The sequence below is a fragment of the Pseudorasbora parva genome, chromosome 5 (genome assembly GCF_024679245.1).
Source record: "Pseudorasbora parva isolate DD20220531a chromosome 5, ASM2467924v1, whole genome shotgun sequence".
Taxonomy (NCBI): Eukaryota; Metazoa; Chordata; class Actinopteri; order Cypriniformes; family Gobionidae; genus Pseudorasbora; species Pseudorasbora parva.
The window spans coordinates 8,887,307-8,911,591 of record NC_090176.1 but is presented as its reverse complement, the minus strand read 5'-3'; the positions used below and the strand labels follow the sequence as shown (position 1 = coordinate 8,911,591).

General features: G+C 39.9%; 1 protein-coding gene across 7 annotated transcripts in view; it reads right to left on the bottom strand.

The window, feature by feature from the left end:
* ppp1r9ala (protein phosphatase 1 regulatory subunit 9A-like A) overlaps window positions 1-24,285 on the bottom strand; it is an 80,642-nt gene that overhangs the window by 37,844 nt on the left and 18,513 nt on the right. For all 7 annotated transcript variants that reach the window (XM_067443173.1, XM_067443172.1, XM_067443176.1 and 4 more), the window contains exon 3: window positions 2,506-2,638. In XM_067443173.1, coding sequence (XP_067299274.1) covers window positions 2,506-2,638 — 133 coding nt within the window. The remainder of the gene's footprint in view (window positions 1-2,505; window positions 2,639-24,285) is intronic.

Sequence of the window (24,285 nt, the reverse complement as noted above, 5' to 3'; positions counted from 1 at the left end):
GGTGGTCCCTGTGCCGGTGGATCGTGTTCCGGTGGTCCCTGTGCCGGTGGATCGTGTTCCGGTGGTCCCTGTGCCGGTGGATCGTGCTCCGGTGGTCCCTGTGCCGGTGGATCGTGCTTCGATGGTCCCTGTGCCGGTGGATCGTGCTCCGGTGGTCCCAGTGCTGGTGGATACTGCTGGACTGGAGAAGTTTCCCCAACACCCTGCCTGCGCCGCTGAGGCGTCCTGCTCTCCGTGCGCCGCTGAGGCGCCCTGCTCTCCGTGCGCCGCTGAGGCGCCCTGCTCTCCGTGCGCCGCTGAGGCGCCCTGCTCTCCGTGCGCCGCTGAGGCGTCCTGCTCTCCGTGCGCCGCTGAGGCGCCCTGCTCTCCGTGCGCCGCTGAGGCGCCCTGCTCTCCGTGCGCCGCTGAGGCGCCCTGCTCTCCGTGCGCCGCTGAGGCGTCCTGCTCTCCGTGCGCCGCTGAGGCGTCCTGCTCTCCGTGCGCCGCTGAGGCGCCCTGCTCTCCGTGCGCCGCTGAGGCGTCCTGCTCTCCGTGCGCCGCTGAGGCGGCACCTCCCTGGCGCTCCCTGCACTGGCCGCACCACCCAGGAGTTCTGCTCTGCCCGCGCCGCCCTGGCTGCCTGAACTCTCCGGGCCACCCCGGCCGCTTGAACTCGGTGGGCCTCCCGAACTCGGCGGGCCGCCCTGGCCATTCGAACTTTGTGGGCCACCATGGCCTCCTAAACTTTTTGTTTTCCTTGTCCCTCCCTTGTTTACCCCTCCCTTGTCTGTTCCTTCCTGGTCTGTCCCTCCCGTCCCACCCTGGTCTGTCCCTCCCGTCCCACCCTGGTCTGTCCCTCCCGTCCCACCCTGGTCTGTCCCTCCCGTGCCCCCTGGTTTGTCCCTCCCGTGCCCCCCTGGTCTGTCCCTCCCGTGCCCCCCTGGTCTGTCCCTCCCGTGCCCCCCTGGTCTGTCCCTCCCGTGCCCCCCTGGTCTGTCCCTCCCGTGCCCCCCTGGTCTGTCCCTCCCGTGCCCCCCTGGTCTGTCCCTCCCGTCCCGCCCTGGTCTGTCCCTCCCGTCCCGCCCTGGTCTGTCCCTCCCGTCCCGCCCTGGTGTGTCCCTCCCGTCCCCCCTGGTCTGTCCCGCCCGTCCCTAGTGGAGCGTCTGGTAGCCGCTCCTTAAGGAGGGGGTAATGTCACATGCCTGTCCTGTCTTGTGTGCACATGTGGGTTTTGTCATGTCTTGCATGTGCTCCTGTCATTGTCTGATCCCTCCCCCTTGTTATCTGATTAGTGTTGATTTCTCCCACATGTTCCCTCTTGATTTCTTCCCTTTATAAGCTCCTTGTGTTTGTCAGTCTGGGTTGGATCCTTGTGTAATGTCTGCGTCTTCCGTCCTCCCCGTGATTCTGTTGGTTTGTTTAAGTTTGTATTTATATTATTCTATTATGTGTTTTTCCCCCTCGTGGGTTTTGTTTTGAGTTTATGTTTTATTTTATAATAAATTATCATTTTCTGCACTTGAGTCCTCGCACCCTTTTCCCTTGTCTGTGACGTGACACTTGAAGACTAAAAAAGGTTTAGATTAGACACTCGATTAGTTATTTTTACATGCCTTTATGACATTCTTTGCATCGTTTAAGTTTGAGAGGAATGGACTTCAAAAATGAAGGGACATAAAACCCTCAGGTTTCCTAAAAAATATCTTCATTTGTATTTGGAAGACGTAAAAAAAACGACATGATTGTGAGTACATGATGACAGAGTTAACATTTGTGGTAGCCTACATTTGTTCATTTGTGTTTGGGGGAATTATACCTTATAAATAGGCCTACTACGGCGAGTTAAGCCTTGGATAAAACAACTCTATCGCGAATCATATCGTTTCCATCAACAATACATATTGTCATATTTTTATATCGCGATATAACATAATATAAAAATTTTATATTGCAAATATATATATTTATCTAATATACTGATACGCATGCACTTTCTTTCTCAACCATTTACATTCACTTAAGGCTACTAAACTACTGTGTTTATGAGAATATTCGCAAAGGCGGGCATTTTGACATACAAGTGTGTGTATTTGATTATTCAAGAAATCTGTAAAGAGAAGTCAAGGAGCCAAGTTCAGTACTCCCGGACTGTATGAGTGCGCTCAAAAACGCCTCTCAGACAGTGCCTGCACATACAGAAATGAGTCCTCTTTCGCTGCTTATTGCGCTCGAACGGTTTAAAATGACTTGTTTTTAGACTGCAATAATGCATTCAAACGATAAGCTTTCGAGACAGAACGGCAACTGCGATCGTAACTGTGAGCATAACTGCGATAGAGATGATAGTCCAAAATCTGGTGCAGAAAAATCTTGTGTCATTACAAGTTGATTTATAACAACAACAAAAAAACTCAACAGAAGTGCAGAATATGACCTTTAAAGGTTAAACTGGTCTGGTTTGACTGTTTTTTAATCAATAAATCAATCCCATGAAGAGTCAAAGTATTTTGTGAAAGACATTCTCACCTTTCTCTAACTCCACAGGAAACACGTCCATCTTCTCCACCCGTTTCTCCAGCTCATACTCCGCAGACGCCGCCACAGGATCCACATCGTCATTCCTCCGGTCGTAGTCTTCATTAGAGAACGTGCTGTACACCTGAGAAACCACAAACACAACATCAATTACAGATAATAACACACAATAACTGTTCATTTACTTTCATAAGCTTTAAGACTGCCGCTTATGTGTATTATGAAGATGAGACCCCTTCCTTGAACACAGGTTAGTATTTCAGTTATTGCAAAAACAGTGGACATATCACAAACCAAAACATCCAAGCTGTAATCAGTTTCTCTATAGTCTTGCCAAAGAAGGGCTTCCTCTCTCTTATAATATCAGCCCGGTGAAAGCAGCCCTTGTCTGCTAAAAGGAAAATCACTTCAAAACAATTACTGCGTACACACAAAATAACTTATTGCAGATTTACTCATATTTTAGTCAGAAAAATTGAAATCCGATTAATCTTTTCAGTGGTTTTACAAAATGTGGGGGTTGCAGTCCTGCAGTGTGGCTGTTCTTACAACAACCGTCTAATAAACAAGCAACAATCATAAAGGAGATTTTATTTTATTATTATATTCCTTTACTATTCACCTTTACTATTTCTCTCAAAATAGTTGATTGTGTTGGTAAGTACTCTGTGTCTCCTTAAATCATTTTACAACACAGGCAGATTGTTTACAATTTTCTTCTGTTGACAACTGTTGCTCTACATGCGTCACTTACTGCAATGCTGATTGGTTGTAGGTCTATCTAATTGAGTGCAGATACATTTTCTGTTCTGGTTCGGTTGAACCGCCCAATGGAGCAGTGACATGCTGTTAACATTTTGCTAGCAAGATTTAACACACTGATAGCATTATTTAGCACATTGCAAGCATGATTTAACACTATTGGTGCATCCCAATTCGTATACTATCCGTCCTAAACAATATTCAAAAATATTATTAGTATGTCCCAAATCGTAGTATGTTCAAAAGAGTACTCCTAAGATATCCAGATGGTTTACTATTTCCGGTCAGAATATTGCCAGAACGGCTGATATTGCTCACAACTTGGGTGAGGATTTGATTAAAACTACAAAGTGTTTAAAAACTACAAACATGGCGGATGTGTGAATCCGATGGTTAAGTAGAGAGGTTTAGATAAAAAGGGGCTTGAGTGATCGAAAATATATATATATATTTTTTTATCCACATAATATTTCACCCGCAGCAGCATTGTGAACTTTTGTAAAGGGTCATTAACTTTTAAATGCATTATTATATTTAAACTGGAGAGTCTCTGCATTAAAGACCCACACATGGAAAATCAACGTGCTACAATATTTCTCTCCGATACGGTATAAAATTAAACTGAATGTGGAGGTTTTGAATGGTGACGATGATTGAACGGTGACGGGATGCACGTAACGAAGCGAAAGAGTCCGTCATAGATGACGAAGTAGTATGTCCCAAAGCTTGCATACTCTTCTGCTACACACTCAAAAGTTTGTACTTTTTCTTCACAAAAAGAGTACATACTTTTAGGTCGTAGTATAAGTAGGCAAACTGGGATGCAGCATTTGCTAACAAGATTTAACATGGTAGATACATTTGAATTTTGAACTCGTTTTGAAATCTTGGCTCATTTGAACATTCGGTCAATGAAAGGATTTTTATGAATTTAAATTTTTAGGAAAACCACAAATCAGATCAGTTTAAAAAGATATAGCACACTAAGTCAGACATCTGAGCGCACAAGTTTGTTCAATTGAGAAATCTGAGAGACACCAAAACTTCAAATGGATTACTGTTATAGTCGTTATGTACTTTTTGAAACGTCAAAACTTTGGGTGAATGGACTTTGATCGCTCAGGTTTCACTAAAACATCTTCATTTGTATTCGGAAGATCAATTATGAAACTATATGAGGGTGAGCAAATTATGAAAATTTTCATTTTTGGTTAAATATTCCAATTAAATTCTAATTGTGTAGAATATATTAAGACTTTATTCTTGATTACATCACCCCAAAAATGTAATTATGTATTCATCCCACATTTAATTCCAAAAATATTAAATATACCTTATTTTACTTTATGAAGCATATCATAATGTGAAATATCGAAGTATGAGGGCAAATGAGATTTAATAACTATGACGGTGGTAGACATTTTCAATAAATATCGACTTTGGTGTTCCCTCATATAAAGGACTAATATTTTGTTTATTTATTTCAGAGCTTGAAGTCCAACCGTCCCCTTTTAATTTTAGTTTGATAAGCAATCCTCTAGACATTTTGAAATAATTTATTAATAATGTGTGGTCCACAGAAGAAAGTCACACACAGATTTGGAACCACAAAAGTGAGTAAATCATGATTTTTATATTGGTAACACTTTATTTTAGGGTTGTTATTAACTATTAACTAGTTGCTTATTGGCATGCATAATACTAGGATATTGGCTGTATATTAGTACTTATACAGCACATATTAATGCCTTATTCTGCATGACCTTATTCTACATCCCTTAATCCTACCCAATAGCTGAACTTAACTGCTACAAAAACGACCTTACTAACTATTAATAAGCAGTAAATTATGAGTTTATTGAGGCAAAAGTCGTAGTTAATAGTCAATGTGTGTTCCCCATACTAGTGTTACCATTATTTTTTTCTTCTAAAAATATGCTTTTAAATAGTATGTAATCTTTTTTTGGTTTAATGGAGTTAAATGTGTGTGTGAAATAGGATGGAGTGAAAGCGGATTAAGCCAGATCACTGTGAGTGAGGCACAATAAAACTTTGGGTTTGGGTAAAATGATCTTACTGGCTTCTGCTAATTATATTTGATCAGTCTGAGAGTAGTTTTTGAGGGGAAACTCAATATAAAAGGAACCCAACTGTAGATAGAGTTAAATTAGACTATATTAAGTATTTTGTCGAGAGAGACACAGACCGGTCTCCAAACGCTAAATGAACAAAGTCGAGCATGAATCCATGCCAGCTCTCTCTTAGACACACACACACACACACACACACACACTTTTTCCAACAAGACTCTGTCTGTAGATCTGAACAGAAACTCAGGTACATCTCTCATTAGAGTCAGCTCATTCAGTGTAGATGAGGGAATGAGATCAGGTCACTGATTTGGACTCTCTCTGAGGTGTGATTTCACCTGGCAAACATGTCCTGTGTGGAATACCTGGAGCGTGTCAGAGCTTGAGCAACACACACAGCAGGCCTGCTCTTTGAGTAACGTCATACTTTGATCACACAGGAAATTGATGTTTTTTATCATTATATAATCCGTCTAAACTACAGACTTTTACTAAGTAGGAAAGAGACAGACGAACCGAACCATCATCACGAACCGCTCTCTCTGAGGAGGTTTAGAGGGCTTCTCGATCTGAACAGATCTGCAGTTTTATGGGAAAAGAACATTTCTGAGGGGTCCAAAGTATTTCGCAATTTGGGTTTTTTCCATTGAGGGTTGTGGTTTTAATTAAACATGCCGATTCAAAATTAGGAGCAGGAAAGGAGTAACTATTTCAGAGAAACGACTACATCGCTGCACAGAAAACGGCACTGCACACGTGTTGATGTAATACATCAGAATAAATGAGGATGATGCCAAATTCACAGGAGGCCAAAATCAAAAACAGCACAGACTGAGGCAGATTCACTGCTTTCATTCTAGAAAGCTGCATGTGTGCGAACAATGTTATATTTTAACACAATCTTTAGAGATTGATCAAAAATATGTCACTTTACAAGAGACTTTAATGTTTAACGTCAAAAGTACCGACCACGATAGCAAATCGGTACTGATATTTAAAAAATGTGCCGCTTTGAGCACTGATAAGCTTATAAACCCCTCAGACTGGCCATTGTGCTCACGCTCATTGGATGTGCCTGTGATTGGCTGCAATGATCAACACACAAGAGCGTTTGAAAGCGCACAAAAGTGTTTGAAAATGTTTTGAAAGCGGGAAGCTTTTTTCCGTTAAAAACGTCATTGATGTATATCTACATGTTTGTGAAGCACTGATCATTATAGCCAATCAAAGACGCATCCGATGAGCGCGTGAACAACACTATGGCCAGTCAAAGTACAGAGTACAGCGTACAGAGTACAATTATTATTGGTTGGGAAAGTTAGTCCCCTTGGTTGAGAGAGGAGAGATGGCCAGTCAGAGGGGTTTACGATTCCGCTCAACAGCGATCAAAGAGTCACATTTTTTAAATTTCAGTACTGACTAGGTAAAGTCTTATTGGGTTTTTTTCTTGCACTTTTAAATAAGTGTGCAGAATATTGAGGCTAAACTGAAAAGCAGATCAACCGTATGACCACACACATCTACATCATATTATGCATCACTTATTCCACATTCACTAACTTGGTGAGTCTTGATGAAAGATGAGAACTACAGCGAGCAACCGTGTGCGTCCACTTTTTCAGAGACTGTGGGATGTTTCCCATAGGGATTTAAAAAAGTCTTCATTAAGAATGTTGTAAGTCATGAACTAAACCAACCAGCCATGAGGAAAATCACAACACTTCAAACTTTGATTTGAAAAAAACAAAAAACTGAAAATCAGAAAAAAAGACAAAGTTACTTGGCTTTAAAGAAGAAAAGAAGTACAATCCCATGAGGCATTGCAAATGACAGATTAAAAACAGGTTTAAAGGTCCCGTTCTTCGCGTGTTTTTGAAGCTTTGATTATGTTTACAGTGTGCAATATAACAAGTTCATATTTTGCGTGTAAAAAAAAAAACTGTATTTTTCACACAATTGACTTATCTGTACAGCGCTGTTTCCTCTGTCCTAAAAACGGCCTGATGATTTCCTTGTTCTATGAAGTCCCTCCTTCAGAAACACGTAACGAGTTCTGATTGGGCCAGCGCTTCCCGTGTTGTGATTGGACAGCAGCTTAGCGCACTTTGCCCGGAAAGGTCCCGCCTCTTACCATAACGGGGAGATGCTGAATGCGCGCTCTTCTCCACGTGGGAGAGCAACGAGACCACGCCCCCTATTTTGCGTGTTCTTGTGGGCGGAGGGTTAGTCAACAAACGGTTCTAGTGACATCATTACAGCAGAAGTGCAGAGGTGTAGTCCAAACCGGCCGTTCGCTGTAGGCTTTGAAAGGGAACTTCTGTTAAATAAAATATCTCGCTTGGCATTGAACTTTGAGCTTTATAATTTTACAGGTATGATTTATGCTCTAACAGCAACATTACACACTAACTAAAGTTTGAAAGATGGAATCGCGAAGAACGGGACTTTTAAATAATGCAGACTGAGCAACAGTTTAAACTATTACTATACTGGTATTTTAAAAAATCAATGTTGCATGTCCCCAAATTAATAAGATTAATTTGACTCTTTCAAGAACTCAACTGCACTCTATTCTGATAAAAAAAAAAAAAAACATGCTTAATTAATCCTAGCAGAGGCCATTTGCATTCAGAGGTCTTAACGGAACAGTAGCAAAAACAGTTTTTAATAAATCACTATTATTATTGGTGCATGAATTTTTGAATAATATCAGCGTTCTGAAGAAAAAAAAACTACAAAAAAATTCTGCAGAAGTCTAGAAATGACATCTCTTAAAAGTGTGTGTGTGTGTGTGTGTGTGTGTGTGTGTGTGTGTGTGTGTGTGTGTGTGTGTGTGTGTGTGTGTGTGTGTGTGTGTGTGTGTGTGTGTGTGGTAGGTGTAGTGTTAGTGTAAGGGTAAATAATATACAGTTTGTACAGTATAAAAACCATTACGTCTATAGAGAGTCCCCACAAAGATAGCAAAACCAGACTGTGTATGTGTGTGGTCCTGCTAAGCCCTACGTTGTGGGGACATTTAGTAATACCAGACAGTTCTGACAGTTTTTTGGTCTACAACTCTACATGAGGAAAACTACCTTTTTTAAATGTAAAAATTGTTTAAGGTTTCATTTGATGGGTAAGGTTAGGGGAAATAGTATACAGTTTGTACAGTATAAAAATAATCCTAATATCTATGGAAAGCCCCCATAAAACAAGCAAACCGAACAGGGTTGGGTCGGAGATGGCAATATATAAATTGATGTAGTCCAAAAAGTGGAAAAAACTGTTCAGCTTCCTGACCTTGAACATAATCTCCAATCCACATGACTAGACGTCTCTCTGTCTACACACACAGTCTCCTCTCTCAACCACAGGGGCTAACTTTCCCAACCAATAATAATTGGTCTAAACTACAAGCTAAACAAAAACATACTGCTTTTGAACAATATTTGAAGGTTTGAATGAAACACTTGCAAAGTGTTGCAAAGACTTGCAAAGACTAATACAATACAAAATAAAAAAAAGAATTGGAAGAATTTTAAAACAATGTGAAATAATTTAAAAATTATAACCACATTACATCAATACAAAGATAATGTGTTTTCAGTGAGTTTAAGCAGACCCACGCTTTCACACTTGAGATCTACTACTGCTACTGATGTGCTAATCGTTTGTTTACTTATTTTTAGAGTTGAAGTTAAGATAAGTGACTTAATTGTACCTAAATCACAAATGATTTGTTAAACTGATTTAGAGAGGCTTGTTTCAGATACTGACACCTAGTCTAATTAATTCCTCTTTTGCATTTTCTTGCGCCTGAACAGACACGTACACTAGGGCTGCACGATTTGGGGAAAATATATAATTGTGATTATTCTGGGTAAAATTGCGATTGCGATTTAAAATGCGATTATTGTTATTATAATATTTTACAAATGAAAAGTGTGTGTATATAACATTGTGTTTTTATATTAATGGGACAAATAATAATAATTATGATTATTATTACTGTTAAAAAAAATTTTAAAAATAAGAAATATTACCATTACAATAACATTTTCATAATTACAAATAAAAAAAAGAGTACGTCAGAATAAATATAACAATATAATACTAATACTAATTATTATTTTTGTAATATTTTACAGAAAACTTATTTTACACACACAAAAAACAGCTGGGTTACCTATTAATATGCAGACAGCCTATGACTAAAAAACATTAGAAAGGTCTAAGCCTAAGGAGTTATTCTTAAAGTCAGTCTTTAATTTGAAATATGAACCTCTTGTGCATCCACTGTTGGGGGAAAAAAACTCCTGTACATTAAAGAAAAACATGGATTGTCCAACAAATTTATAATTTTAAAAAGTTTATTAAGTTTTAAAATTTATTAAGCATTATTTTCTTATTATTGATTACCCAAAAGTTTTTAATTCATACTGAAAGCCAGAGGGCGCCCTCGAGCGGAAACCGCCACATTTGCCTCAGAGAAGTAATTGACAGTTTTCAGGAAATCCATGATGTGAAGCTAACGCTGTAAACAGAAGATAGAGACGCTTTGATTAAACATGACGACAATAAACACGACTGTAGCAAAATATGGAGTATTTGAGTTCTTCAAGCCGTCAAGGGTATTTTCATAATAATAAAGTGTAATATAATGCAGTGCTGATTGAGATCAAAATCAAAAATCAAATAACGCATCGTCTGCCTCACTCTGATGAGAAGCCACATCAGCTCACACACACACTCGACTGACGATATGAAGTGAGGTAAAACATGTTATTAAACGTTGTCTTTTGTTGAACAGGTTTATGAACGCTTCACTAGTTTGTGAAGATGTTTGACTCGTGTTGCTTTTTCAAACGCACGTTATAAGTGACTCTTCTAAGAGTCGCTCTTCGCTAACACACTGGGCATTTATTTATTTAATTAAAATCGTAGCCTTTGAGCTTTCATAATCGCACACAAGCCAAATCGCGATTGCGGTTTGATTTCGATTACTCGTGCAGCCCTAACATACACACAAAAGTATGTCAAAGTGCTGTTCTTGGCTAGTATTCGCAAACAAAGTTGGTTTTGTCTTCTTTATATTGGATCTGTGTATTCTTTCTTAAAGTGACAGCAGCCTATAAATATCTGCTGCTGTCTGAGTCATTAAATGTTAATCAAACAACAAAACACAGCTTTAACCAAGATTAATCTATATTTAAGTTATATAGTGAACACGGTGCAGTTTTATTTTACATTTAACTTTAACATTTTTGTACCTGAATACTATAGACATCACTTTATTTGTGACTTTGTTATATTGTATTTATGTATGCTTATAATTAGTGTATTTGTTCTTTTTTTTTTTTACTAACTGTTCACATTTGCTGATCCAAAAAATTATCCAATCCATGACTCAAAAACCGGAATTCATGACTCAACCGAACCATGAGTTTGGTGAACCGTTGCGCCACTAATCATTTCAATCAATTAATCAAAAAGACCCAGCTCATAAGAGTCATTCTCTAGTCACCGGACGAAAGTGTTTGCACTGTATGTTTGACAATGAAAGAAAGACTTGTAGCCATTTAACCACTGCTTTTAACTTTTTCCTTTTAATTCAGACTGCATCCACACAGCTTGTGTAAAATAGGATTTCTTCAGCCATGGCGCTGTAGATTCCTCCACACTCCTCACAGGACTTCATCTAAACAACAGTCTGAGTCGGCTGGGCGGCACATTAGATAGAAAAGCTCAGCGTGAATGTTCACGGGAGCGACTGAACAGAAATCTCTCAATGAGTCTGTGTCTGCTGGACTTCAGAGGCACGTTACACTGGAAAAAAAGATCTAAATCCAAACAATACCTTATCCTCGAACCAGGATCAAATTCTCTTGAGAATTCATATTTGCAAATGGAGAAACAATAACCCTAATTTAAGAAAACTAGTCTTATTTTCCAATCCAATTTTGCTTCTCTGGCAAATGTGTTTATTTATACATTTTTTTCCTGGAAAGCAAGACAACACTGATTTAAAAACAACTTCCACCCACCAGAGAACGAACCTGTGAACATCCATCTATAAAAATAATAGCGAGACAGAAACTGCAGTGGTTGCGTGTTAATTAACTGTTGAAAACATGAGAGTGTGTGCGTGTGTGTGATGAATGGCAGGCCTGCGCTGACCTCACACTGTTCTGTGGTTACACTTGGCCTCTTTTTCTTCTTCTCTTTCTTTCTGTCTCTCTTCCATCCCTCCGGTTGCCAAGGACAACGCCAGCAATTCAAACAATGTTCCTTTTCTTTGCTGAAACCTGATCACTCATGGTCTCTGAGAGAGAGAGTGAGAGAGAGAGAGAGAGAGAGAGAGAGAATCTGTGCTGTGCTGTTCACACCTGCTTCAGCTACTCTGTAACATTCAAACACCTTCCTGTCTGCCTTCTGACCTCCTCTCTCATCCTCCAGAGCACTTACAGAATAATTACTGTTAATACTATTGTTCCAAACCTCTTATGTCCCGCAGAAGAAATAAAATAGGTTTTAAGTATGATACGACTTGTGTTCTAAATCCAATACATCCATTATAATCATGTGACAGCTTTGTGTGAGAGATTAAACTAAATGTCAGGGCTCCACACTGCGATCAAATGATCACATTTTGCGATCTTTTTTCCTACCAGTGCGAATACTTTATTTATTATATTTTATTAATTAAATTATTTTCTGTAGAATTTCTTCTGTTAGACCTTCTCATTTAATATATTTATATTAACATTTGCAATTGAGCACACTTTCATGATTCAGTACAGTTTTTTTTATTTTTTGTAATAAAGTTAATCACTGTTTTACTTAGGGTTATGTTTTTTTAATTTGTTGTTTTTTAATCCAGTGTCCATTTTAAAAACTATCGGTAGATCTAGCCTGGGAAAACCCAGACAACTTCTGTCAAATTTAGATTTGCTCTGCAAGTAGTCTCGCAAAGAGCGCATTCAAACCCATTTCTAATCCTTCGAAATTGCGGCACCAATCAGAAACGTTGGGGCGGGCTTTAGACGATGACGACAGCAGCGCAGTGACGGTGAAGCAGATTTTGTACATTAAGATGGATGCCGCTCGTTCGAATCAGCTATCGCGTCTGTTTTAAGCGATTTAAACTTTTCCTTTTCGTTAAAACCCGAGCAAAGAACAACACTCGGCTACCTGATGTGGATTACAGCGTCTACTGTGATGAGGAGGATGGGGAGTGTGATCATGTGTTAACACACACAGCAGCTCTGAATCTGGCCTTTCTGTGAGTATTTCCTCACACTAGATATGGTAATCATGTAAAAATGTAAATAATTGTAAATTAAATAGCTAGCGTAACTATGCTCAAGTCTGAAAATGTCCTAACACATCTGAAATGACTGAATAAAGTTTGAGAGACATAATTTTCCAAAGATTCATCAATATTATTTTATTCAATTATTTGATCTAATCGCAATACAAATGCTTTACAATGGGGGCAAATGCGATCAGAGCTCTGTTTTCTCAGAATTACTACTGAGAATGCTCTGGTTTTAACCAGGCTATAGGTTATCAGCAAGTGCGGTCCAACCTTGTTATCTGTATTGGTAAAATCCACTTTCGGTCGACCTCTAATTACTACACAGCTCCGAGAGATCAAGTAAGCGCTCAAAGCGTTTAAATACACAGCATAATTAATAACAACGTTGTGAGATTTAGTGGGAAGCATTCAAATTATGAACCACATATATCAGATCAAACAGTGCTGATGTGGAAACCAGAAGAAACATGAACATTGTGAAAAGTTATAGGGATTTTCAATCCACAAATCACCAACATTCACCATGGATTTAAAGTAGCAACGGTAACTGTTACCATGGTATTGTTGCAGAAATAATCAAATATTTTTACATTATTCATCTCAGGGTTCGTACAACCTTTTCAGGGTGAAATCCAAGCACTTTTCAGGGGCTTCACACTTTTTCCAGCACTTCCAAGCTCTAAATATTATCCGACTTTAACATAATTTTTCATGTGATGATTTGTAAAACTAAAAGTTGAAAGATGTAGTGAAACTAAAATCTCATCGCAAACAAACACTTTGAAACATATGAAATTGACAGTATAACCTGAAGATGGCAGCAGAGGAGCACGTACTGGCTTATTAGCCCTTTTTTAGTCCCTAATATAATGGGAAAAAGTAGGAAGTCTTATGAAAAACCAATTCCTTCAACCAATCAGACCACAAGAGGCATGATCAACGAGCGTAATTCAAATTACTCTCTATGTAATTGGATAGTCCTTCAGCCAATCAGTGGGCGGCAGTGGCTCAGTGGTTCATGTAGGTTGTCTACAAACCAGAAGGTTGGTGGTTCAATCCCCAGTTCCACTTGACCAAGTGTCGAAGTGTCCATGAGCAAGACACCTAACCCCAGCTGCTCCCGACGAGCTGGATGGCGCCTTACATGGCTGACATCGCCCTTGGTGTATGAATGGGTGAATGTGAGGCAAAAATGTAAAGCGCTTTGGATAAAAGCGCTATATAAATGCAGTCCATTTACCATTTACCAATCAGACCACAAGAGGCGTGATCAACAGGCATCGATTCATCGCTTCTCTATCCGTCATTGTGTTAAACCCGCCAATAGCGTGCCAGGTGGATAAGGCAGACTGTGATTGGTTCCCACGGAAGTGTAACAGAAGCAGAAGAAATGAATGTACAGGTTTCCAGACTGAGCTGCAGGGCGAAATCAAATCGCCGGCAGATCGGGCTAGGTTTACACAGTCTAGCTCTAAATGTCACTTTAGAACAGAGGCTTGGGATGAGATGCGTAAGAAATTAGACCCTAGTAATTAGGCACATGCCACGTCAAAATCAGTCACCAGATGTGTGATATCCAATGATGTTTTGTATTAACATCATTTAACTTGCCATGCCACATGTATAAAGCTTTAATGATTCTGTGTAAGAATGCATGAGATTTGAGAACAACCAAGGAAGATGCTGCGATTTTTAGTGATTAGTGACTTTGGACAGGTTTCTCACAAAAAGAGAATTCGGTAGATGAAAGGATTCATCATAAAATCACATGGAGTGCTTTTTTGGTGCTTTCCTTGATACACGTTTGGAGTTCTAAAGGCCTTGGTCACTGAATCCTTTCATTGAATGGTAAAGAGCAGAGTGAACATTCTTCTTGAAAATCATGAGTTTGGTGCGACATGAGGATGAGCAAAATGGAGACAGAATGCTTTATGTCTGACCACTGTGCATGTGGTGTCCTGATATTTGTAATGTGGGTAAATTAATACTCATACTGTACATCTGCTTCACATTTACATTTACACAGCTCCAGTCCAGAGAACGTCTGGAATCCCACACCAATCTCCCCTGTGTGTCTCCATCTCTCCCTTCAAAGTCACTTACTGTTCCAACTTCCTTAAGCTACAACAGAGAAGTGTCTCACACTTCTGGTGGTGGAGCGTACTCAAACCCTGGCTCGAGGAAACAGAGGTAGATCTCAACAGGGATTGGCGGAGCAAGTGATGTGATAACAGTTACAAAAACATTCTCGAATGGAACACGCATACATGCAAATTAGCTCTCACACACACACACACGCCAACAAACAGAAGCAAAGATGCTTTTTTTTTTAATGACGCAAGGAGGAAGTAATGAAACGTGCACCATTATTCAATGTTTGGATGCAATTTCCGCTGAAACAGGAAGACAGGGCGGGACATAAACAGCCCCTCCCCTTTTTTAAATAGCCAACAGAACTTTGTTTATATGCCATTTCTCCTCCTGATCTCCTCCATATCGCTTTAAAATACAGCATTCTGCACTGAATTCAAACTGATCCGACATGTTTTCTGGTCTGCGCTGACTCACTTATATGACCTGCTCTTTGCTATAGCATATATATTATATATCGTGTCTCTGGACCGGAGCTGCGGTGGTTCACTAAAGCCAGACTTCATTCGCCCCAATGAAAAGCATATTTAAACAGTTCTGAATGCTTTCCTATCCCCTATGGTGCACTATGTGCCACTCGCCATGTAAAAAATATGACTGATTTTAGCCACAGCTTTGGAATCTGTTAATAATGTTGGGGGCGGGGCTCCAGATTCTAGAGAACGTTTGATTTGATTGGACAGAAAATCTGATGAGAAGCCGAAGTGCAGAGTGATGTCATCGAAATCATTGATCCATATTAAGTGAGAGACTAAGTTTTGAACGTTTATGTCTTCTAAATGTGTATTTTGTCATTGTTTTGGGGCAGACTAGCTTATAGATAACAGTAAAGCTAACATATTCATACTAAAAGCCAAAAAATAGTCACTGTGACCACATATCAAACAAACTGACTTCACATACAAAGCTTCTGTCAGCCCAGCTAAAATCGAAATTGTAATATGGCTCTTAGTGCGGTTATCAAATCGCAAATCTCCTTGATGTAATTAAATATGTAGTCTGTTGCTCCGCGTGTTTCACAGTGAAGCGTGTTTATTTACACGCGTGAAGCTCATGATCCAGTGTTATCAACAACTCAGAACGACTCGATTCACAATAAATGCAGTGAACTCCATCTCTGCATGTGCTTTGAGTTTAACCTGCATCTGGGAACACTTTCCAGTGCAGTTATTACAATACCATAGCATATTTCTGTCTCATATTTAGTCTCACAAAATCATATGGGATACACTTTGAGTCTGTTGATTTCAGTTTGTTGGTTGGTGTAAAAGCACTAAAACTGCACCAGTCTGAAAAGACGGCCTGGGGTACAACCCACTGTTGGTATGAACGCAATTTGTCCTAAATCGCAAAAGTGAACTGCTATTGAGGATGCAGGCATGGCCACACTTGGGAATTTCTATAGCAGCTTGTCTCTGAATATATTGACTTCCAAATGCATTTCATCTCTTGCAAAAAGAACCAAATCAAGTGTGAAAGCTTTATTTTTATTTCAACTCTCAGCCCCCCTTCAGATCAACTGGGAAACCTAATGAACTAACTTCATAATACACATTAAATATTTTACTGTGTGCAATGATATTTCAAAAGTTGTATTCTACTGTATATTGTCACTTGTCCTCATTATGACGCATGTAAATCAGTTTAAAAAAATCTTTCATTGTTAACAAATAATGTAATATCGCTCTACTTCTCAGCAAATTTCTCAGACTTCATTGAGGAAATTTGCAGAATTTCAGTCATTTCAAGCTTTGATGTAAATTTCTCCATACAAACACTGCAAATTCATTTACCTCGTAAAACGTCTCATCTGTGTTTAAAGGGTCATGAAACCCCAAAACACTTTTTTTGAGATGTAAACAGATATGTATAGGCTGCACATCATTGAAAACACTAAGGGTACTCATTAATGGTATGCATATGTGAAAACAGTTATTTTTGCATTTTTCAGAGCGATTTCTGTCTTCCGGTTAGAAAAGTTTAGTTGGAGCAACGTCACAAATGCTGACGTCGGCACGGCCTTTTCGGCCCAAGTATGGGCAGCTGGGCACATGCTGACGTCGACCGCTCTGAGCAATTCTCGATATATATTCATGACATGAAGCTCATTCAGTCCAATCCCTGCGCTGTAGTATGCATACAAGATAATTTAGTTAATATGCATGAGACAGTCACTTCTGTCAGGCTCGTCTTCCATCATTATTGTAGAGATATGGTGGGGAAGTTTTGGAAGCAGCGTGCGGAAAAGTCACGGAGGAAAGCTAGGCGTTGTGCTGATACGAAGTAACGTAAAGGGCGCCGAGCGAGCTGTAACCGGCGCCGTCTGTGGAAGCCTTTGCTACAAAGGCTCGGTAAAGTAAAATTCACCTGAGGAATCGCACGCCGAACCTGCAAGCGTTGACTATCTATGTAAGGAGTGCAAAATAACCAATCTGTAATCTGTAGGCTAATGAACAAAAGCCACGTCCTCTCCGTTTTATTTGTCGTCACAGCCATGCACTAAACCGCATGTGTTCGGGCTCTTAGTGAAACAGTGTGCTGCATATTTGGACAAATTTAGATTTAGCTGCCGAGTGATAGACAGCGCGGATCGTCACGGCAACCCAGCGCGCGTCGCTCTGTGCTTCAGATGCGCGGTCGAGACTAGCCTCAAACCTCTTCGCTTTTACCCCGATCTAGAATTACACATCTCTTATCACATAGCATGTTGGGTGGTTCACGTTCTCTTATCACGTCGGCGCGTTGTTCATCTTGCCAAACAGCGTGCATATTTGGACAAATATAGTTTTATCACGTTTGCAAAATATTTCGTCATGCAGAATAACATTTATTTTCATTTCTCACTGAATTATGCTGGTTTGAACTTTGAAGAGCTGAATGATTTGCGATCTCTGCTGCACGCCACTCATAGCTCTCTCATTCGCTGTACTCATCCCTCATTTAATCTCTCTGTGGTAAACTATGCCAACGTGAACCAAGAACATGTCTCAGAACCGCTCAGCACCTACTGACAGACACTCCCCTATTTATGCAAACATTCCCTCTTTCCACACAATACCATCCCCACCTTTTCACAGTCGACCACTCCCCTTTTAACAAGCTTTTTCAAATCGAAGGTGTGAAAAAACACCGCTGCAGCAGGGGGGTTTCATGACCCTTTAATTATAGATCAATTGAAAGTAAAGATCTTTCACTATCATCACTTACAAACTCCAGTGAGTGACTGCTGTGTGTGTGTGTGTGTGTGTGTGTGTGTGTGTGTGTGTGTGTGTGTGTGTGTGTGTGTGTGTGTGTGTGTGTGTGTGTGTGTGTGTGTGTCTGTGTGAGAGAGAGAGAGAGAGAGAGAGAGAGAGAGAGAGAGAGAGAGAGAGAGAGAGAGAGAGAGAGAGAGAGAGAGAGAGAGAGAGAGTTCACAATAATATTTCCAATAAGCTCCCAATTCTGATCGGTTTTTAGAAAACGACAAAACTGAACATCAAAATGAAGCGTTAAATATTAAATAAATATCTGTGTGTACATTAATATGCGTGTCCGTAGAAGAAAGCAAGTCATACAGGATTGGAGCAACACATTTCCTTTCTGGGTGAACTATGCCTTTAACATTGACAGCCCTAGTAAAAACGTCTTAACTTTTGGCAGTCAGATCAAATGATGAGTCAAGAAGAAGCTGACATTACTTCCAGTTCATTCATTACACTGTCAAGTCAGGCCAGGCAGAGTGCATTGTGGGATACAGTACTGCACACACACACTGTGTGTTCGGGTTGTGTACTGCACATTTGGCCAAATATAGCAGATCATCGGAGAATGCCATGCAAACTAAAAACGTGCATACTGTACACAGTATAAATACTGCTAAAATAGTATAGTAGTGCTCTATTTTAGACATTGCCCTTGATTAGGATGTGGTCTTCCTAAAATATGTTGAATTAAAGTATTTCAGAGAGAGACACAAAGAGAGGGAGTTTTCCTCATTCCTCAGGTGATGGATAATCTGTGTCACAGAAACATGAGTATTCCCGTGTTTACACCACACCCGTGTGTTTGTTCAGACTTTTGTGTAGCTTTGAGGAGAGGCTGTTGAACTTCCTGGAGGGAACGGTGAGAGGTGGGGCGCACGGCAGGTGCACTTCATAAAAATCACACGTGACACACACACACTATTGCTGCATACAACGGCCCAACCAGGACACAACAGCACACAAATGCGCATTCAAACACAGTAAACAGGAAGAACACACCTTGAGTTGCTAAATATAACAACAACAGACGTGTGTGAGGATGAAGAAAATATCCTGACTCGATAAAACAAAGAGCCACAGACACAGAGAGAGAGTGTGTTCATTATCACTAGCACCTTTAGTCCTATTTTACCATCTTTAGTTTAAATTATCATTACTCCTTTTTCTCTTTTCTATTAAAGGAAGTGTATATAAGGCTGTGGCCAAAACTGTTACTGCAGGTGTATCCCCCCTCCCCCTGACTCGAGGTTGCCAGATTGGCTGCAGGATACAGCAGGAATGTTTGTAAATCTGCAATGTGGTAACAATGTGGTAACTCCACTGCAACGTGGAAACTGCTGTTTCGGCAACCCGGATGCCGAAACACTGCAGACTTCGTGATTGGTCGATAGGTGGAGGGCGGAGCTTCAGGTTATTTTTCAGATCCACAGGAAAAACATTATAATTAGGGGGCAAATGTAACGTTTATTAATAATAAATGTAATCATTATTAAATATTAAAGGTGCACTATGCACTGTGCACTATTGAGAACTTTGTAAGTGTAGAAACAGTTTAATAAGAAGATACTTTATAAAGACAGCGCATTACGCGTTCACGGACAGGCGCCATCTTGGAAAACAGTCTCGACTCGTCGAGCTACGCCTTATAAGCTAATCTGTTTTTAGAGATAAAACTCTTCACATTCGATTTTCATGAAAACGCATCCCAGAGAACGATCTACTCGGTAACCATCTGTTGAATACCCCTGGGGTCATTTTTTCACCGGAGTTGTCCTTTAAAGTGATCTTCATTTGTGTTCCAAGGATGAACTAAAGCTTGGAACGACATTAGGGTGAGACAATTTTCGTTTTTGGGTGAACTATCCCTTTTATAACTTTGCAATTCATCTGCGAAATCACATGCAAGAATAAATGGGGTTTATTTTTGCCATGACAAAGCTAGTTTACACCATTAGACCGCAAGTGGATCAAGGGCAGAAGAGTTTAGAGATTAAACTCACACAAACTGCCAATGTGATTTCAACTATTTCACACACAACAACAAAAATAACCCTCTTTCAGAGAGAGAACATGAGACGGACAGACAGACAACTGTTACTGTACAAACATACTGCTCATAACTTCTAAAAATACACACCAGCACCACCAACTAATGTTTTAAATATAATCACACATGGAATGAGCAATAGTGTTTGTGGTGTGAGTATTTGAGATGCCAGCAACTATGAGTTACACCCAGAATACATCCTCCAAACACGGTAAAGCTAAGTGCTAACCGTCCACCGTGTCATTACCACAGTGAGGTGTCAACACCCAACAACTAACTGTGCTGTCTGCTCTTTACTACGGCCCTAGCATAGCATCTCCAATGATCTGATCGCAAGTGGTCAGCAGAGATGGATAACTGTTGACACCTGCTAGTAACCTGCCATCTCACTTGTGAAGGGATTTCGAGGGAAAGATCTCTTTCAGTGTGTCATTCATTGCATGTTGATAAAGCACCAAAAAGTGGTAACATTTTTGCTTCAGATATATTCAAATGTATGCTAATCGTTTTTTTTTTTAAATTAGTATTGAAGTCACCATGAAAATTAAATGTTATTTTCTTATTTTTTTATGTAATATTGGTGTATTTATTATAAATGATGTATCAGTGCAAATGTTTTTTTTATTTAAAGTGTCCTTGTAATCTTCAATTAAAGGAACTGTATGTAATTTCAATTAATCATAAAATGGCCCTGATATGTCACAAGACATTAAGAAATCATGTTAATTTCAAATACTTATATCACTGACAACAGTAGTCTGGCCAGGATATGATCATTGTCAAAAGTTGTTGTTGCAGCCCTCAACTGATGTTGATGTTGACATGTTGTGATTTGGCCTGAAGCTCCGCCCTAGCCTAGAAATCTAGAAGCACCCTAGCGGCAGCAAATTTAATTTGCCCGCAAGTGTCGTCTAGGAACTCTCAATACCCTTCTGAGCTGTATTCCTCTCAATCTGGACGGCCCAATCACATCGTGTATAGAGTCGGTGGGCGGGGCCATAATGACGACGGCCGAGTTGCGTTTGCGTGCTTCTAGTAAACACAGAAACTGGCGAACGACGGCGGTCTTTCAAATCAGCTTTGACCGCGACTCTGGAAGTCTTGGAGTTAAGCTTTTCTCTGAGAAAAGAACAAAGAACGGCACTGAAGTCATTCTTAAAAAGGGAAGATGTGTTCGGAGTTCAGCCGGCCGGATACGGCGAATGTTTAATCTTTCAACGAGCTCTGCTTCACCTTCGTTGCTCTGGTTGGTGTAGCGCTATCCTATCGCGTGCAGAGGGAGTTTGAAAGACAACCGTTTATCCCGCCCCTCGGATTGAGCTGCCAATGGTGAGTTTCCAGACCAAACATCTTGATGTGGGTCTGGCTTGTCAGGCTAGCTCCGCCCTCCACCTATTGACCAATCACAAAGTCAGAAGTGTTTCGGCATCCGGGTTGCCAGCTCTGCTCTAGTTACCACAGCTGCAGATCTACAAACCTTCCTTCCAGATGCTGCAGCCAATCTGGCAACCTCGAGTCGGGGGAGAGGGGATAGTAAATGGTAAATGGACTGCATTTATATAGCGCTTTTAACAGACCTATGGCCATCCAAAGCGCTTTACATTTTGCCTCACATTCACCCATTCATTAAGCCATTGACATCGCCGTCGGTGAATGTCGGTTTTACCTCACATATATACATATCCATGGTATGTATATCCATGGTATAGTGCATCCATGGTGATGCTCCCTCCTATCTTAAGGAACTCCTCACCACACAAACAGCCACTCGTAACCTCCGCTCTGTTTCGCTGTATCGCCTTAAAACTCCCACAGCCAATCTCCGTACTATAGGGGATCGGGCCTTCTGCTCTGCAGCCCCCAGTCTGTGGAACGCTCTCCCTGACCACCTGCGGACTCCACAGACTATAGATGCTTTTAAGCGTGGTCTTAAAACCCACCTTTTTAGCAGAGCTTTTAATTGACTTGTTACTTCTTTATTTTATTTTATTTTTCAGTTTTATTTATTTTATTTTATTAATTTACTTATTTATTTATTGTTGTTGATTGTTTTTTTTTAATTATGTAGCACTTTGAGATTTTGTTTAATATAAAGTGCATTATAAATAAAATTTATTATTATTATTATTATTATTATTATTATTATATATACACACACGCCACAATAGGGGAGAAAAGGCAATCGCAACGTCTGTTCCATACCAAATCTTTATGCTTCTGTATAAGCTTACAGCACTCATATGTGCTGTCACTGTATGCTAAGTTTGTAGTAGTCTTGTTAACATCTGAGCTTTTTTGTTGTTGTTGTAAATGTCAGACAGTTATTTTAAAGTCACATGTAATGTTGCTACATGCTGTTTAAAGTCCTTGTTTTAGTACAGGGAATGATTGACAGATGAGTAAAGCTTTCACTGTAGTCCGTGAAGCATCAGGATGCATTAGTGTTTAGACTACAAATACATTTGGCTCATGTGAGTAGACAGTCAAACTCTTCTGTACCTACCTACAACTTTACATACCACAATCTACACAGGAAAACTGATTCAAAACGAAGAAAAAAAAGATGAGATTTGGCTTAATGTTGGCTCTTTTTAGTAGACTCTGATGATAATTTTCTTTTTTGGACGAAGCCTTTCTTGACAAACCAGCAGGCCACATTAAAATAATGCCATTAAAAAAAACACAGTTAATCTTCAGTAATTCCTGGGATAATTCACATAATCCTATCAGGTCTCTGTACATATTTGCCAGAGGCATAACAAGAACCAGTAAGAACGTTTGGCAGTGTTAGCAACAGTAACTAATTGGGCTTGGCTAGCGGATGTGCCAATCCCACACAACAGATAATAAACATATTATTATCTCCTCCTTTGTGGTCGTAAAATGATTTGAAAAATACTACAGTCAACATTTAGAAACCTGGCTCTCCCTAATGAATGATAGCGTTAACTAGCTTTGTTTACTTACTGAATAGCCAATCACAACAGATGTAGCAAAGTACAGTACAGTAGCAAAAACAGACATTATTTCAAAGTCAGATTAGTAAATTAGGACTGCAGAACCTTGTCAGTGGATTTTAGTGTAGAATGTGGCCCTTTCTAGAGCACAATGCCTCCAGGAGCAACAGAGACATCACTGATCAAGGGAGTTATTCTACTCTGTCTACACAGTCTCCTGAACAAAGAGTCTCTCTTTCTCTTGCTCTGCCGCTCTTCCTCTACGGGACAGTCTCGGGTTACTGTGGGACCCGCTTCAGTCTCGCCGCTCTCCGGCCCGCCTCCTCCCCCTCTGGAACCCGCGCGGGACTTCCTTGGCTCAGGCTGGACTGAAACAAAACTCAGGTTGCCAGACAGTTTCTAGTGCAGCCTGACTTCAGGAAAGTGCAAAGCCAATCAGATTGGACATTGCGATCGTCAGAAGACTTTTGAGAGCAATATGCACTGTTCATAATCAGTATGAGGCAGGCACTGTGTCCTAACCAGGTGTGACAATAATTTGAGCTCTCTCTCTCTTCCATATTAATGAGTTTCTGTCCCAGCCAGCTGCTACTGTGACAACAGTTCTGTCTGTGGCTTGGTTTCTATTTCTGTAGCGATGAGCTGGGTGGCCCAGCCTCCAGGAAAAATGTCATTGGTGCAAAAGCTTCAATATTAATTGGAAAATGTGTTCTGGTTGGCTGAGATTGTAAGATTGTAAGGCTAGGGCAATTCACAATCCATTTTGGTTTTTTCCAAAACAAACTGTTAACTGTTTTTTTTCTTCTTTTTTTCTGGATTTTGCTTTAATGGTTAAATTAAATTTTAGCAATCAAAAAGTGGATCTGATCATGAAATCATAAAAACGTATTCAATTAAATAAAAATACAAATAGGGCCTTATGAATGAAAACGAATAAAAAGGTGCAGTTAAAAAAATTTCCCCAATTCTGTGTTTTGCATTTTAATTTTAGTGGATTCCAATTAAATGGTTTCATGAGTTTTTAATAATTAAAAAGGCATGTCTAATCAATTTAATAATTGTTTTTTTTAATAATAAAGTTAAGATTTTTTTTCAGAATCATTTTTGGTTTTAATTTTTCTGGATTTATGACGTACAATTTATTATCTAAAAATGTGGAAATCATCAAAAAAAAGGCATGAATATGAATCATTTAATTTAAATCATAATCTTTTAAAATGTA